The 18,399-nt window shown below is 38.5% G+C and overlaps 1 protein-coding gene across 1 annotated transcript in view; it reads left to right on the forward strand.

Annotated features, from left to right (window-relative positions):
* Positions 1-18,399, forward strand: part of SORCS3 (sortilin related VPS10 domain containing receptor 3) — a 586,685-nt gene that overhangs the window by 373,271 nt on the left and 195,015 nt on the right. The window contains exon 5 of the mRNA XM_072739947.1: positions 4,587-4,660. Coding sequence (XP_072596048.1) covers positions 4,587-4,660 — 74 coding nt within the window. The remainder of the gene's footprint in view (positions 1-4,586; positions 4,661-18,399) is intronic.

An 18,399-nucleotide genomic window follows, 5' to 3' on the forward strand; every position in this document is an offset into this window, starting at 1 on the left:
TATTGCATCCATTGTAAAGGAATCTGAAAATGATAGAAAGATTTAAAAAGTAGTGTTATCCGGAGTGCCATAATTCAGAAATAACCCCTGCTAATATTTTGGCATATTGCTTCTAATATGTTTCAAGTTTTTAGAATGCTTTAAATAAAGTTAGTGTCAATGTATGCATGTTTTATAATAGATTTTAAAATAATTAATATAAGCATTTTCATATCATTAAATGACATTGTAACACGAATGGTTGCCTAAATTTTTTTTTAAGATTTTATTTATTTATTCATGAGAGACACAGAGAATGAGGCACAGACACTGGCAGAGGGAGAAGCAGGCCCCATGCAGGGAGCCTGACATGGGACTGGATCCCGGGTCTCCAGGATCACACCCTGGGCTGAAGGCAGTGCTAAACTACTGAGCCACCCGGGCTGCCCCTAAATGTTTTATTTCTCATTGAGTGTTAGAGCTTTTTTAATTACTAAAGTAACACATGTGCCTAATAATTTTAAAGACCCAGATATGCAAAAGAAAAAATACCAATGGCCTCCAATCTTACTCTTACAGAGATAACTAGCAATACCATCGTGACATACATTGCATGACAGTGTAATTGTCTGAATTTCTGTCTTCCATGGTTCATGATGTTTTTGACCTTTGTAATTCAAGCACTTAGTTCAGAGCTTAAAGCAGAGTGGTTGCTTGATACACTTTTAGTGACTGAAGGGAGGAAGGAAGAAATGGATGAACACGTATACGAATGGAGAGGCTGCAAGGATCCAGTGTGTGGGAGAATAAAATTCATTTCAGACTCAGAAACTTACTGGAGATGGAGAGACAAGGTAGCTAACCAAAGGCTCTTAATGAATAGAAGCCTGCTCTTTCTCTTCATCTGAATCAGCCTCTAGGCAGAGAATTCAATTTAATTTTTTTCCCATCAGTCAAACAGAAGAGCTGAAAAAGCAAAACCAGAGACAAGAAAGGCAGGAGGTGGAACAGGCTTGGATGTGGAGATCAGGAGCTGATCTCTTCTTTCTCCGTTAGGAAGAGCAGGAGACGAGAGGAGCCATGCTTCTCCCAAGGGTGAGTCCTAGCAGGAGCTGTAGCGGAGGCATTCTGCTACTCCTGAATCCTCTGTGACAGAAGGACTGATCATTTCTCTGGAGGATTGAGGCTCCAGCAGTGTCAGGGTGACCCTCATGATTCTTCCTTGGCTTGTCTCTAGAGTTTACCGCAGAGAAAGACATAATCATGCTGGGTTTTATTGGAAGGAATGTGGGGCTTTGCTTCTATGATTGGAATCTGGCCTGACAAAGAGTCTGGTATCTTTGGATTATAGAAGGCTCCAACCAAAGTCTCTTCTGTATTTAATTGGGAAACATGTGTCTTATGTCTGAGCATCTGTCTCTCAGACACCTGCCATGGGAAGGAGTGACCCATTTCTTAAAACTCTGGATGGAAATCTCAGGGTTTGCAATAAAATATAAGGATATTTCCTTTCCAATGCAGTAGTCTGGTCCTCACCAACTCTCTCCTTCATCCCAACACCATCTCCAGTATAAATATACATACAGATAAATATAGGATGAGTCACAAATAGTTGGATGTATAGAAAGAGAGACAAGAAAATGGACAACCTCCACCTCCTTTTAGCCAGTGACAGTCATCACATCTCTCCTTCCTCTTAAAAGCTTCTCCATAAACGAAGTTCAAGACCTTGACCATACTGACATCTTTGTTCTTTTTTTTTTTCCTCATCCTGTAAAATCTCTACCAACCCCTCTGCTGTCCACATCACCTATCTCCAAAGGCCTAGGTTTAGCTATATTGCTCCAGGAAGGCTCATTGTTCCATTTCCATTCTTGTTAATCTTGCCCATTTCTCTACTTCTAGAGCTTGTCTTTTGCCCACTTTCCCCTTTGGTGTTGTGTACGTATATTTGAAAGTCATTTGTGTATAAGTTGAGAGATGGATAATATTAACAGGGGTGGAAATGGAATGATGAGGCTTCCTGGAGCAATATATCTAGACCTGTAGAGTTAGGTGGTGTGGACAGGGCAAAACCAAATAGAGACTTTGTATGTATATTTGAGGTTCAGGAAAAGGTTGTCATTTTTGTTTTCTGAAGAGCTGAATGTAATTCTGTATGTTCTACAATTTAATAGCATAAGCTATGTATGTTTTCTTCATTAAGTTGGTGAATAAAGAAGGGGACAAAGGATGACAAGGGGTAATTTTGCCTATTTTTCCCATATGCAGAGTTGAATACACATAGTAGTTAGCACTTACTGATGGAATGGGAACCCAATTTGGGTAAATACTATGAGAGTAGAGCTGGCAAGTACAGTATAAACTGTGATAAGCTAAATCAGGATTGACATCTTGGTTTTCATATAGTTCTTACAGTCACTTTGTAGAACCAAGCATCAGTATCTTCATCTATAAAATCAGAATGCTAATATATCTCCTTAACTACCTTGTAGGACATTTATCAAATATATATATATATATAATATATATATTTACATATTACATATGATATATATGTAATAATATATCACACATGCACACATCTCTCTACTATATATTGGACAAAAAGATATTTTTATGTAGTTCATGGTGCCAATGTCCAATAAATATTTGAATTAAATTGAAATGGGCTAAAACTTCAAGTCCCCCCAGATCTTATTTGAGATGACCAGAATTTCCTACAAAAATTATTTCTGTATGGGTTGCAAGATTATGGACTTTATGAACTTTAGAGGTGGCAGTGTTACCTGGGTATGGTGTGCCAGACAGCGCATCCCCGTAGGTGAACACTACTGGGGATGTGATAATGGCAAGATACTTCATCTGACCCCATGTCTATAAACTTGAATCCCATCTATTTCTACCTTTCCCAGTTTCCCCACCTGTGCAAGTGTGAAGAACAGAAACATAATAGAATTCTCATTATAAACTAGGCACCATGATTCCATGGAAGAAGATGGGAGCTAGATATCAGAAAACATAAATCCTAGTTCTTTTCTTTTGACCAAAACTTAACATCCATAAAACTGAATTTAATTGTGAAATAGAAGGTTTGTGTGCTCACCTGTATGGCATTGTATAACCACTATTAGACAAAGGTGAATTGGACATGATTCCTGCCCCTTTTATGACTCATAGCCGGATGAGGGGAGGGGCATACCAACCAGTATTGATTGCCTTGGTGTGAACAGCTTCTTAGAGGCAGATAGTAAAAATAGTAATGGTGCCTAGTTTATAGGGAGTGGTTGATTAGGCCAAAGGCCATTAGTGGTTATAGGGCCAAAGGCAGGGCAGGGAATGGTTGATTCCTGGTGGATTAGAAAATGCTTGAGAACAAGGATTCAAGTTCGTTATAACTACCTTGCCTTCTTTACAGTGTTCTTATAAGGCTCAAATGTATGTGAATGAGCAATGTGGTCCACCTATTATTATTATTATTATTATTTACATTATCACTCAGAACTATTATACTTCCATGTACACAATTAAAAATAAGCCCCATTCTCTTGGCTAGTCTGTTATAGGAATGCTGGCCTTTCCCTTATATGTTAAAAAGGGGTCAGACTCTACATCCATAAAGTAAGTGAGTGTAGAATCTGACTTTATTAGCCATGCTGGGAGTTCTTTATTTTTCCAAAGTCTTGAGGTTCTTCTAGAATTTTTTCTCATACCATGAGTTGGTATCCATCCTTACATGCCTATGTTAATTATTGATTTATTCAACAGATATTTAGTGATCACTTTATATGTATTGAAGGAATATAAACACAACTAAATAATACATACCAATCTAAAAGGCATAACCACGTATTACCTCATGATAAGTGCTCAGTGGAAACCAAAGATGAGTGCAGTGAATTGAGAAGGGAGAAAGATGAGTGGATTGAAGTGGTTGGAAAAGGTTTTGTGGAGGAAGCCACACTTGTGTAATGTTTACTTAGTGTAAGCATGACCTTATCTCTGTGAAGAAATGGCAGTATAAATAAGTGTGGTACCATTATTGGCAGTGAAGAGTCCATTTCGTTTTGATTATATATAGGAGCAGGGAGAGATAAAACTCGAATAGCACAATATTTTGCACATAATATTGGCTGATGAGTATTTTTACATGTATTTCATTTCCCTGAGAATACAGAATCTACCTCTTCTTTATCTTCATAGCCATCAGAGTGCCTTACATGTAGGAGATATTCAATAAATAATTTTAAATAAATTTTGCTGAATTGTTTTAAAATTTAAAATTGTGTAGCTAAAGACTTGATAGAATTTGAAGAAAAATAAGAATTTTATGAATGGCTTTCCTCCTGAATGATGGGTGACATCAGAAAGGATTTACACTCAGCTCAAAAAACAGCAGTTGTTTGGATATATATTGAGCACCTACTTGGTGCTCGAGAAGGCACCGTGATAAACATAGCAGATTTCTATCTAGATAAAACGAGTGCCTAGTTGGGTGTGTTAGGCAGTCTAGTACGCTGGAATGTCCTTATCCAGGGGGATACCACATATATTTATGTTGACAGTGCCCTTGATACTTATGCTTTCCTCACTTCATTGTTTTGCAGCTCTACAGCTCCATGGACTTTGGAAGACGGTGGCAACTTATGCACGAACGTATCACACCCAACAGGTTTTACTGGTAAGCTCCACCCACATATCCACTACCCTCTTGGATAAAGAATTGTCAGAGAGCGTAACACTCAGGATAATACTGGACACCTTCAGCACTTGGAGACACGTGTGTTCTAGCCCTTTGCTGAGTGGGGTTCATGGACTGGCAGCATCAGCATCACGTGGGAACTTGTTAGAAATCTCAAGAAGGACTTCCTGAGTGGGAGTCTGCATGTAACACGGTCCCTAGTGATTCAGTGTGTACATTAAAGTTTGAGAAGCACTGGGCTAGGCTGCTCCATGAGAAGGTCATGACCAGGTGCACTTAGCTGTGTGCTAATCTCCCTTTGTTTGAGAAGAGTATACATTTTATGTACCCATTCTAAAAATAGTATTTTGTAAAATTTACTCTAAAGAACACTAGTTCCACAAAATGCTTCTCCTTCCTTAAGCATTTTATGGTCAAGTAATTTTAAGTCCTGACTATTTAACTCTGACTTATGGAAGACACAGGGTTCATGTTAGGATATTTAAGACTCTGGAGAAGCCCTGACTGAAGAGGCTTCCCAAACTTATTTCACTACAGAATCTCTTCTCATGTCACACATGATGAATCCTTTAGAACAACTTCTGTGGAGCGCATTTTGAAAAGCCTTTTTAAAGAGTGAATGAATATATGTTCCAAATGGAAAATTAGCCCTCCCCCTATCAGAAAGTGTTTTTATTAATTGGTGTTCCTATAGATGAATGTGCTATTTTTACCTTAGCTGTAGCAAGCTAAATCTGATTTGGTATAATTTTATATTTTATTCTTCCATGCTGCAATGTGAAAGCGCTTCTTACTTATATCTGGCTTTCATTTTAGCAGAGGTATGGCCAAAGGAATAGAGATTAGGAAGCACGCATCCATGTGTTTAATATGCTTAATTATATGCTTAATTAAAACAAAACCAGAATTAATCTTTTAAAGTAGTCTCTATTTCATATCTCTTTTTAAGCACCTTAATTCAATGCCCTTAAAGATTCATGAGATAGCCATTTTTGTGGGGATGGTGTGTATGTGTGTGTGTAGTGGGGGATGTTGATGAGTACTTTATTCACACCAACATCTTTGAAAACAATGGCTCCATCTAGCCCCTTCTGTCCCACAAAACTATGACTAGAATTCAGAAAGCTAATTGCAGAAGTTTCCTGTGAAAATGCACTGTGTACCCATGTACCGATTACACACAGTTAAGTGGGTGTGTGTGGGATTTTAGTGCTCTTGACTCAACACCTGGACTATCTTCACTTATTTTGCCCATTTCAGACCAATTGTTATTTGGTCTACAGTATTATTATACTTATTTGGTCTGTATTTTGAACTATTAAGATTTATTAATAGAGTAAGGCAGAAAAAGAAAATACTTGTTTCCCTGATATTCCAGCTATGTGACTAGAGGGACCAGCACACATGGATGCGTGCTTCCATATTAAACACATGGATGCGTGCTTCCTAGGTAATTTCTTTTCTCGAAAAGAAAAAAAAAATCACTCTGCTATTTCTGGAACAGATTCTTGAGATGGTGAGGCTATAAGCTGACTAGGAAGTCAAGTTGATGGAAAAGGAAAGTACAATAGACTGGATGAGCCTTGTCATCATTTCTGAGGGAAATTAAATTAAGTGGATGAGGGGCAGCATTTTCCTATGTTTTGCAAAGAACAGGAAGAGAAGGTTCCAGCTGCGGTCTGCCCTCCCCCTTCCTTTGTGTAGCAGAAAGAATAAATCCCCAGGTCCTGATAATTGTATTTCATCTCTCCTGCACTCTGTGATTCTTTCATATATGCCCCCATGGGGAAATATAAACGTTAGTGCCCATACTGGCTAGCCAAGTGGTAGCTGGAGATTCCATCTTCATAATTATCACTTCTTCGTTTCTGATGTTTAATTGCCATGATTATTCTTCTAGGTGTCATAGGAGTTGCAGTGGAAGAGCTCATTTTACACAGACATTTTTCTACCAGTGACAAAATACACATCTATATAAAGCTCTAAGCCATGTGTATAGAAGAGACATAGCCTATATGGGTTAGGAGTAGAAACATTCATTTGGAACCTCCTTGAGAAAAGACAAAGCCTGCATCTGTCTGGTGTGTAGAGCCCCGCTCTGGCTAACATAAGGGCTCTTCAAGCTGTGGTTCCCTCATCTCTGTAATGGGAACATGATTCTTCTTTCAATTTCATAAGGTTATTTAAAGGACCAGATATGATCAATTGGACATTTGGCAATTTCATCTCTTCCGTTTTCATATCAGATTTATAATTTGTACATTATAAGTCATTAAAAATTGTGCTTATTAGCATTTCCAAAGACCATGGAACCTAAGTGATATTATTTTTCTGAGACATAAATTTGTTTCCCATGCATGGTGAGATTTTTATAACTGTGGACATCTGATAACAATTGATTGGATCTAATTTACTATGAAAGATCCACTTCTCAGCCTAATCTCTACTGCCCTCTACTCTTTATTGAATCATTATTCTTGTGAAGTGGTACAACCAAAACAAATCAACAACAACAACAAAAGACCTAAAAATACTTCTCTGGGAGGGATGGTGTAGTGATGTGGTATTGGGAACAGTGGGGCACACTGGAGGGAGTGCAGTCATGCTAAATTAAAAACAAGACATTGAAATGAAGGATGATGTTAATACTTTTATTTTGTATGTGGACAAATAGAGTGAACGTGCAATTCACAAGTAATATCACCCAAATATTGTTGTCTATAATTTGGAAATTTGAAATTGTGTAGGGATAGATCCATTGTGAATGAAAGGGTTTTTTCCCCATGGTGCCTTCAGTTAATGGAATGTAGCACCTGGAAGAGATTTGTGGAAAAAACACTGTGATCCAGAAGTGATTTTTGTGAAGGATGCGGGAGGAAGAACTGACCACACATGCCTCATATTTGCTGTAATGGCTGTGAATGTATGTTGGGAATAGTAAGGGGCTGCCATTATTATCCATTTTCTCCTTAGTGCCCCACAGTGCCTTTGAGTTAGGCAGGGCATGGGGCATAATATTCATTAGCAGCAATAATAAAAGCTTTATCTGGAGATAAAATTTTCTTTGTGAATTCCAGATGTTCTAACCCCATCAAGGGAGGTCACCTAGGAATCTTACATTATAGAGCTATTCAGCTATGCGATGCATACCCAAAGAATAGTACTGACTGACATGAAAACTTTTTCTTTGTATGTGAACTTTTCATTTGATACCTAGTTAACAGGCAGATCACCGGGCCTGTCTTATGTTCCCATTTATCACCCCCAACTACTTCAGCAATTATAATTTGCAAGCAGAGCACAAAAGTGGAATGTGTGTCTTAATATAATCCCTTTCTCATCTGCTTGGGCAAAGCTATCATGGGGGAAAAGTATGTGTTTTCTTTTGTTTTTGTTTTTTTTTAAAATACCCTACTGAGCTGCAAATGAATAGTATTTCCACTCTTCCATTGGGAGATATTTAACAGTCAGGTGCATTCTGCAGCGGGAAGATTGTTTTCTTTGCACATCCAATGTGAATTCTTGTTGTGGTTCACAGCTTTGCCTTTATGGACCCTCACGCTTCCTAGGTGTTTACCTTCTTCTCGTGTAACTGGCCTGGCCTCTGAGTGCCTCTGGTCTGATGCCATTTGCTTGTATAGTATTGTGAAAGAGAGAAGGAATATCTCCAATATCTCTTCCTTATTAACTTGCCATTCATTATTCTGTCTCCTGAAAGATCAGAGTCTTTTTGTTCCAATTTCTTGCCATCACTGCAGGAGGGTATTCTGATGAGGTAATACATCCTAAAGCATCAGGGACTTTAAACTCTTAATCCTTTTCTGGAATGTTTGGGTGCAACAGCTACTGCTCTTGAGAGTAAGAAACCCTATAAGGAGTCAATTGATGTAGAACTGGGTTTAGATCAGCACACTTTAGAGGGTACAGCAAGAAATTTCCTTGAGGACTTGTCTTTTGAGCTGTTATGATGCCTGGTTGCAGGCTGATTAGTGGCTGGTGTGTAGGGACAGTTAGGATAGGCTCCACATGTCTATTATACTTTAAGGCCAGTATACTCACTGTAGATTTCTGGTGATGGCTGTGCCAGCAGCTTCTCTTCTGGTTTTCAGAAAGGCCATGGAGGAGGGTAGGAAAAATGGAAAAACAGATAGAAGGTCCAAGGAAAATGCCTTTTAAAGGAGAAAGGGATGATATGGAAAGACAACAGACTAAAAGTCTTATTATAATCATATCTTTCCAAGCTTCTATTGTCCTTATTTTTCCCAGTTTATTTTTGTCTGCATATGCTCATTTATATGTAGCCTACACACATTACATGTGAATTTCTACAATCTACTTTTTCTCCTCTTAATGTTCTATTATAGCAAATGTTATGTTATTATAAAATCTTTATAACCATCATTTTTAATTGTGTATGCAATACTTCATTATATAAAGATACATACGATATTACTGTGTTTTATTTTTATTGGCCATTGGAAATTTACACATATTTGATTACCATAAATAACAGTTTCATTACTATTTTGTGCATATTTTTAAAGATTAATTTATTTATTCATTCATTCATTCATTCATTCATTCATTCATTCATGATAGACAGAGAGAGGCAGAGCCATAGGCAGAGGGAGTAGCAAACTCTCTGTGGGGAGCCTGATGTGGGACTTGATCTCAGGAACCCACGATCATGACCTGAGCCAAAGGCAGATGCTCAACCACTGAGCCACCCAGGTGTCCCTGTGCATGTCTTTAACATCTAGGATTGTTTTCTTGCACTAGTGTCTGGGTAACCCAAGTGAAAACTTTGATTGCGTTTTTCCCAGTCTCAGCAGAGTGTCACATTTAAATATTTATGACCCAAATTCAGTACTGAAAGCATTTCAGTGCAGTGCTACTTTTTACTGAACATTTTCTTAAATGGGTTGCAAAGAAGCATTGTATCACACAGCACAGAGTGAGTCTTCCTAAAACTCCATTGTCTGTATTTGTATCCCTAAGTCCTAATCATCCTGGGTTACTTTCTCATCTTCTCCATCTCTTTCTATGGGCTTATTGTCAGAGCGGTGCCCTTCCAGAGCTCTCCTCCTCCCCACATCTACACCTCCGTACCCAAATTCACAGGCTTCTCTTTTATCTGGTGACCTACCCTCTGTTCTTTGCTTCTTCACCCATCACTCTCACCTCACCCCTCTAGCAGTGTAATATTTGTCAGGCACACATCCCTTAGAACATGGAGGAGAAGGAATTGGTAATTGTTAGAGCTTAATATTTTTGGCTTGATCACCACCAGAAAGGAAGTAATTACATCAAAATACATACACTCTGAGTATCTTTAATACCTGTCATTAAAAATATTATCAGAGCTGGGACACGTGGTGTGACTCAGTTCTGTGTCTGACTCTTGATTTTGTCTCAGGTCATGATCTCAGGGTCATAAATATTGAGTCCTTCTTTGGGCTCCATGCTGGGTGTGGAGCCTGCTTAAGATTCTCTCTCAACCTCTCCCTCTGCCCTACCCTTTGCTCACATGTGCTTTCTTTATCTCTCAAAAACAAAAATTATCAAAGTTGTGTGCTAACATACATTCCCACCAAGAGCACATGCAAACATAAGTCTATTTGTGGTTAATATTTCCTCCTTGTGGCAAGCATTTTCCAAAATGGCCCCTGGTGGTCTCTGTCTTCTGGGGACCACCCCCATTGTATAGTTCCCTCTCTTTGAGTTTGACTGAATTTAGTGACTTGAGTCTAGTGAATAGACTCTATTCACTATTCTCAGCACCTCAAGTGAGGTGTTGAGATGTTACTTCAGAGATTTGGATTCAGAGTGGTTTTCATCTTAAGTGTGCTCTCTTGCTTGATTGACCAAAGCAAGCTGCCATGTCGTGAGCTGCACTGTGGAGAGGCCCATGTGGCAAATATCTGGGGGAGGTCTCCAGCCACTAGTCAGTGGGGAACAGAGAGCCTCAGCCCAATAGCTCCGTTCCAACAGAGAACAGCTGAACCCTGCCAACAATCACATGAGCATGCTTGGAAGCAGTTCCTTCTCTGCTGATCCCTTCAGTTAAGACTGCAGCCATGGCCAACACATTGATTGAAGCCTTGTGAGGGACCTTGAGACAGAGGAACCCACTTGAGTCACATCCTGATTCCTGACCCATAGAAACAGGAAGATAATAAATATTTGCTGCTTCTAGCTGCTAAGTTTTATGGTAGTCTGTCACATAAAAAGTGTGCACGTGCCATTTTGGAGAAGTGTTAATTTCCCCTAAGGCAAAACCTCCCTCATGTCTGGATCCTAGGCCTCCCCATCTCTGCATAGTAGCAGCTGTGGATGTAGAAGACATTGGGCAGAGAAGCAGGAGGTAAAAATAGGGAGTGATTACCTTGAGATAACATGGTTGGTGTGAACCCTCTTGCACCTTTACCTCAATTTGAACTCTGTAGATCTCACATGTTCTGAAATTGTATCCTATGTTTTGCTTCAAAAATGGCCTCCTTTTACTCATCCAGGAACTCATTTAGACCCTAAACTATAATTCCTGAAGAACTACATGGCGAGTCATCTTTAGGCTATTAATACATTGTCCACGACAGAGACAGAGTTAAGGAACAGGCGGGATCATGTAAGATTGCTTCCTGGAAAAGCAAGGACTTTTCAAACAAAGTTAACATCATGGCCTGAATTTTTGAAGCTGCCTCTAAATGTGCATCTACAATTTTGCAAACACAGTCATTTGCAATCTCAAGTAATGGGATTTAAGCATCGACCTGATATAAGAGATCAGATTTAGAGGCCCTTTGCAAACCAGGGTATGCCACAAATAATATTTAATTCAGCTCTCCCTTACATTTTTAAAACGGTGCGGCAATTTAAAAATGCATTACATTCAAAATAATACATGCAAGGTCAGGAGGGGAGATGTGAAAACTCAGCTTGCAAGCAGAAATCAGTTTCTACTTGGCTGATGGGGGCTGCCCATTCTGTATGTCTGGTTGCATCTTGGCCTCAGAAGACCTATGTTAATGCTAAGAGCAAGCACAATACTCAAAAGCTATACATGGTAGTCAGCCAGTGCCCTGAGGAGATAGAATGCTCACCATTTTGAATGAAGTCAAGATATGTTGGACTCATGTGACAATGATGCTGAGCACATATGTGTTCTATGACAGACAGGAAATAAGGAGACATATGGAGCTATGTACTTAATGACTTCTCTATTATGAGGAGACGACATCATACTTGACTAGACCTTGGCATATCTGAAAATATTTGTGTGTGTTACACAGAATTCAAAGATAGCCACAGTACTCACCTAATCCAGTATAAGAAAAATTCTAGAACACAATGGAAATACCATTTCTCCTTCTTTCCCTAGCTTTGGCTGGTGTCTTTGGAATTAGACACATGACTTACAAATGCTTATTCCACCCAGATGATTATGTGTAAGGCATGAGAATATTCATTCAGCTCAGAGACAGTGGAATCTCACTGTTAAATAAACTTTCAGAGGAGAGTAAGTTTGATTGTCCTCACAGTTGGGGAGATTTGAGATGGTAATTGTCCTGTGAGGGCCAGGTCAGGAGAGATCCTGTGTAAAGTAGAGCACCTTGACTACTCTGAAGCCCAGATTGCTCATGCAGGGCTTGCTCCTTACATGAAGAAGTGGGGAGAGTGTACATATGGATAGTAATGAATTGTTCTGCAGCCTCACTAATAGGGAGTAGGAGAATTGGTGAGTCAGGAAGAGGCCTAAGGAGAAAAGGAAGAGAAGAATGGTGAGCCAAGCAACCCAAGGAGAAAACACCAAATTGAAGGCTTGGAGGCTGTTTAAAATGCGGGTTGGATACAGGGTTTCTGACAGGAGTCACTCTTTTTCTCATTGAGGAACTGTAGGAATGTTCTGTTACAGCTTGGGCTAGGGGTGTATATTAGTCTGCTGGGCCTGTCATAATGAAATACCATAGACTGGGCAGTATGAACAACAGAAATTTATTTTTTCATATTCCTGGAGGTCAGAAGTCTGAGAGCAAGGTGCCAGTATACTCAGTTTCTTGTGAGAGCTCTCTTCCTGGCTTGTAGATGGTCACCTTCTTGCTGTGCCCTCCCATGGTGGAGAGGGAGAGCAAGCTCTGGTGGCTCTTCTTATAAGGACACCAATCCTTAGGGATTAGAGCATCAACATCTGAATTTGGGTGGGGGAGATACAGACCAGTCCATATAGGGTATAAAGCCTGGAAGAGCTTGGAAAGGATGCAAACCTTCTAGAGAATCTCTTACCAACAAGGGTTCTGGAGCAGAAAGGGCTAGGTGTGTGGGGAAAGATGGAGAGGCAATGACAAAACTACACATATAATTTTAAAAAGAAACAAACGCATTTACCTTATTTTTTCCCCTAATTGTAGACACAATGAAAGCTTATGTAGACATTTAAAAGGAAAGGCAGGAAAATAAAAAGAAAATAATTACCTATAATTTCACTGTTCAGAGAACACCACTTAAAAAAAATCAAGTACATCTTCAGAGATTTTCCCTATTACAATATAATTTTGAACGTAAAAATTTAAGTTTTCTTTTTTTAAAATTTATTTATTTATTTATTTATTTATTTATTTATTTATTTATTTATTCATGAAAGACACAGAGAGAGAGAGGCAGAGACATAGGCAGAGGGAGAGTCAGGCTCCATGCTGGGAGCCCAATGTGGGACTCGATCCCGGGTCTCCAGGATCATGCCCTAAGTGAAAGGCAGATGCTCAACTGCTGAGCCACCCAGGCATCCCAAAGTTTTCATAATAATTAAGATCATGGTGTTTATAGGATTTTTTATCTTTTAAAAATGTACTTTAACAGGAATGCCTGGGTGGCTCAGCGGTTGAGCGTCTGCCTTTTGCTCAGGATGTGATCCTGGAGGCCCGGGATCAAGTCCCACATTGGGCTCCCTGCAGGGAGCCTGCTTCTCCCTCTGCCTATGTCTCTGCCTCTCTCTCTGTGTCTCTCATGAATAAATAAATAAAATCTTTTTAAAAATATTTAAAAATGTACTTTAACATTTTCCTGTACCATCCTCTACACTTTCCAAATACAATTTAAAACTTATATTATCTGCATTATATTCTAATTGGCTGATATGTAACATAATCATTCATCATTTAACATTGATCTTACTTCTAAACTTTTACTATAATAAAAGGCATTGGAATGTTATTTTGAAAACCTTTAAGAATTATTTGTCCAAACTCTGATTATTATACTTTTTAAGGTTAGAGTGCCAAAGCAATATATATATAATGTGGTCATGCCAAATTGTTTTCCAGAAAGTTTATGCCAGTTTCCACCCCAACTAGTAAAGCATCACTTCACTACACCTCATAAAAATTTAATTTAAAAAAGTAATCTAATTCAATATGCAAAAATGGATTTTCCTTGTATTAATTTGCATTTCTTATCAGACCGGTGAGTTTAGACATGTTTTCAAGTATTTATTAGCCATTGTATTTCTTTTATGTGGCCATCTGTTTTTTTCTTCTTCTTTATTATGAGTTCTTTATATGGATTCTCATTTTGTTTCAATATTGTACCCAGTTTGTTCTTTGGGTTTTAATTGCCTTATGATTGTTAACATACTTCTTAGTTAAAAAAAATGATCAAATCTTTTTATTTCTCCCATTATAATGTCTTCTTTTATTTCATGGTCAGATGCTGTCCTTGAACTGTGATTATGTGTTTTCTGATTTGTAATGCAACTTTATTAAGTGATATATGTAATATATTTTTATATATTAAATATACATTGTATGTAATATATACTATGTATAAAGTACATATACTATATACTATGTATATGTTATATACATTAGGTAATATACAAGCATAAAAATGCTGAGGGTTCTCTGGCACTATGCTTCAGAAATCTCATAATAGTTGTCCATATAATCTTGTGACCATTTTATAATCAGTTTAATAAATTAATAATCTTTTTTTAATAAATTAATAATCTTATTCATATTGATGGATTTTTTTAGAATTGATAGAATTTCTATTTTTTTAAAGTGAAATAAAATCCAATTAACATGTTCCCACTTAGTTCTGTGCCCATGAACCGTTTCCTCTGATGATTTACTGCAAGAGAAGCTCTAGTCATGTTAGGTACCTTGATGTTCGTGGCATTAGTTAGCTTTTATTCTACTGGATTGGTTGGTCCTCTGTGCCCTGAGCTGGACCTTAACTGTGTTTAACTATTGTTTATAATACAGCATAGAGCCTAACTGGACAAGTCTCCTCTCCTGCAAGACCTAGCAAAATAAAACAAAAGTAGAACCCTGACTTCTTTTTTCAAAAAGTTGTTCTTGGCTTGTCTTACTCATTTGTCTATCCCAATGAATTTGGAATTACTTTATGTTCCCAAATCTACCCCCACCCCCACCAAAGCAGCTAATTAGACTATTGATTAGAATTGCAGCAAAGCTATGAATTCATTTGGAGAGAACTGAATCTTTTTCAATATCCGGTTTTCATTTTTGGCCACATGGTTTGTCTCTTCTTTTACTCCATTTCTGTGTGTTCTTCAGAAGAGCTTTATAGCTGTCTTCATATGGGTCCTATACATTTCTAGTTAACATTTTCCCTAGGACTTTTCACTTCCGGTGCCATAGTAATACTGTTTTGCACACAGAATCTCTCTTCAGATTGGCATGATTGAACTGGGTAACCATGATGTGTAGCTGTAATTTGCCTGCATGCATACAAAGTTGGTGCCATTATATACTTTACAGTACAAAAAATATGTCTTTTAAACTTTAAACTAACTTTAAGTGATTAGGAGAATGTGATAGGATGGGACTAGGGATTGATTTTTTTGCAGAGGTTTGAGGATCTACATAGGAGGAGAGCACTGCTCTTAATAGTTGTGTGACAATTATACCAAACTGACCAATGCCCCATCTCCGACCAAAGCCCCATCAGTCAGAGGGGGAACCAGCTGATATACCTTACCACTGCCTCCTGACTAAATGCCAGTCCTCTCATCCTGGCACATAATAAGTACTTAATAAATATTAGCTATAAAATTAATAATAAAACAACTTAAAAGCAGAGAATTGGAAGAAGTGACCATCCTCATTAATTAGGTGGCAAATAGAACTTGGCATCTCTTTAAACTAAACAAGGCTGAGTATGTCTAAATATCTTTTTTTTTTAATTTTTCTCATTCAAATCCCATTGCCTAATCATTGGTGTTTGCATTTCTGATCTGTTTTTCCAGCTCTCAGTATATGTCTATTATTATACTTGTTAAAATTATTTTTAGAGAAAATTATTTCTGGCTTGATGTTAATAAAATTAAATAAAATTTATAAAGCCATAAATTAAAGATGGTGCTGTATCAGATCATGTGTGTTTTAACAGATGTGATGCAGATGTTAAGAACAAGTCCATGTGGATTGCCCACGGATTACGGCCAGAAATGATAAACACCAAAAGAATATTAGAGCAAGTGTTATCCCTGCTCAGAGTCTGCAGGCCTCTGATTAGTCTGGTATGCTTAGCCAAGGCTTCTTGAAGGAGTTGGGATTGGAGAATCCTGAGTAGTGGGTTGAACTGTGAGGAAGGGAGGCAGGTTTTCCTGGGAAGAGAGAATGGTTGGATCAAAGCAGAGGTCATGATATGCTTGGAGAGCAGTTAATGGTTCTGCTAGAGTAGGGTTGCTCAACCTCAGCAATTTGTCATTTTTGTCTGGATGATTGTCCTGTGCATTTGTAAAAGGTTTAGCTGGATCTGATCTCTATTCCATAAATGTTCACATTACCCCTCCCCAAGTTGTGACAACCAGAAATGTCTCTGGCTATGCTAACATTGCCTAATATTCTCTGAGAAGCATAACAGCCTTCTCGAGCTAGCCCCTGCTAGGCAGAACCACTGTGCCAGAACAATAGGATCTGCATTCAGAGGCAGTGAAAAATAAAACTGGAAGTAGACTTAATTTAGATTGTGTAGGGCCTCACATACTGGGGAAGTGATTTAGACTTGTCACTCCAGCTAATGGAGGGCATTCATCTTTTGTGTAGGTGAATGGCATGATATACATGTTTTATGAAGATTTATTAACATATGGCACTTTTTTTGAGATGCTTAAGTGCATTTCTGTGCAACTCACTGTCAGTAGATAAGCTATTGGTTTTTCTCCGGACAGATGCAAATCTTCTCTAGTATCCTGATCCTAAGTTCCATTCTCCACTGAGAAATTATGAAATTGTAAACTTTTGAAAATACATATATCTAGTATATGTTTTTTAAACCACATTTTTGTGTACATCTTAATTGATAAAATAGTTTTAAAATTTGTATTAAATTAGGGGTTTAATATTTTAACATGACATTTTTTTATTCTTGTCATCTTAGAATTTTTGTACACATGAAAGCAATTTATCACAAAGTTTTCATTATACTATGTGCCCATTTTAGAGCTTTATTTTTTATGTATGCCTCACCAAAATAGTTTTCTGTATGTGTGTATAATTTCATAAAGATCATTTAATGATGGCAAAATATTGCACTGACTTGATATACTCTCATTTAGACTAAAGAATTATGGAAAAGTTGGAGTGGAAAGGACCCTATAATGTTATGTGGTTTGGTGATTTCTCTGACAGTGTCCTTGAAAGCTCTACGGGGGTTCAGATTACTTGCCCCCGGGACCATGTGATTCACAGAAAAGCCTGTAAAGTGTTTAGTGATCCAGTCCTTGGGTCTCCTTTACCTACTTTAGCCAGAACTACTCAGCTTCTGCGTAAGTTTTATACATTAGGCTTCTGCATATAATCTCCTTTGAAGATAGAAGACCATTTATTGTTTTATTTTTATTTATTTATTTATTTTTTAGATTTTATTTATTTATTCATGAGAGACACAGAGAGAGAAGCAGAGACACAGGCAGAGGGAGAAGCAGGCCTCACGCAGGGAGCCCAATGTGGCACTCGATCCTGGGGTCCCAGAATCATGCCCTGGGGCGAAGGCAAGTGCTAAACCCCTGAGCCACCCAGGGATCCCCCAGAAAACCATTTATTAAAGAAACAAAATGTTTGCAAGATCACTGATCGAGACTGGTCTTTACATTTTACACAAGCTGCATAGGGATGGAAGTCTTCCGGATAGCTTTCCTCCATGCTTCTAACACCCTGAAAAGTCCAGCTTCATAGTTTAAGTGGTGGCCAAAACTACATGAACCATTGTATTGATGGAGGACATTACCTGGTGACGTTCTCTGTCAATGGGCTCACTGTGTTTTGATGAAGAGATAATTGTCCACACTCACATAAGCATGGCTTTGGCACCTGGGGTGCTCATTCATAGAGCTCCGTGGACAGAGTACAGCCACTTGTAGGGACTGGATCATAGGACATGGGTCCTTCCATCTCTGGTGGCAAATGGCACCGAGGATCATTCATTCAGTCACACCCTAACTGGCGTTGTTCTCAAAGGGATGTCGAAAACAGGCACTCCTTTTAGGCAGGTAGACTGTTTGAACTGTCAGCATCTCAGACCCCAGTTTTCTGCTTGCGTACGTGTTTGTGTATTCCTGAATCCAGCAACATCATATTCTACTGCCTGGATCCCCTTTGCTTACAATGAGGGACCAAAATCTTGATTCAAGAATCTGTTGTTTCTCCTCCAAACCAACAGGCAGGATGGGTTATCCTGCTTCAGGCATCTCACTCACA

The sequence above is a fragment of the Vulpes vulpes genome, chromosome 15 (assembly GCF_048418805.1).
Source record: "Vulpes vulpes isolate BD-2025 chromosome 15, VulVul3, whole genome shotgun sequence".
In the NCBI taxonomy this organism is placed as follows: Eukaryota; Metazoa; Chordata; class Mammalia; order Carnivora; family Canidae; genus Vulpes; species Vulpes vulpes.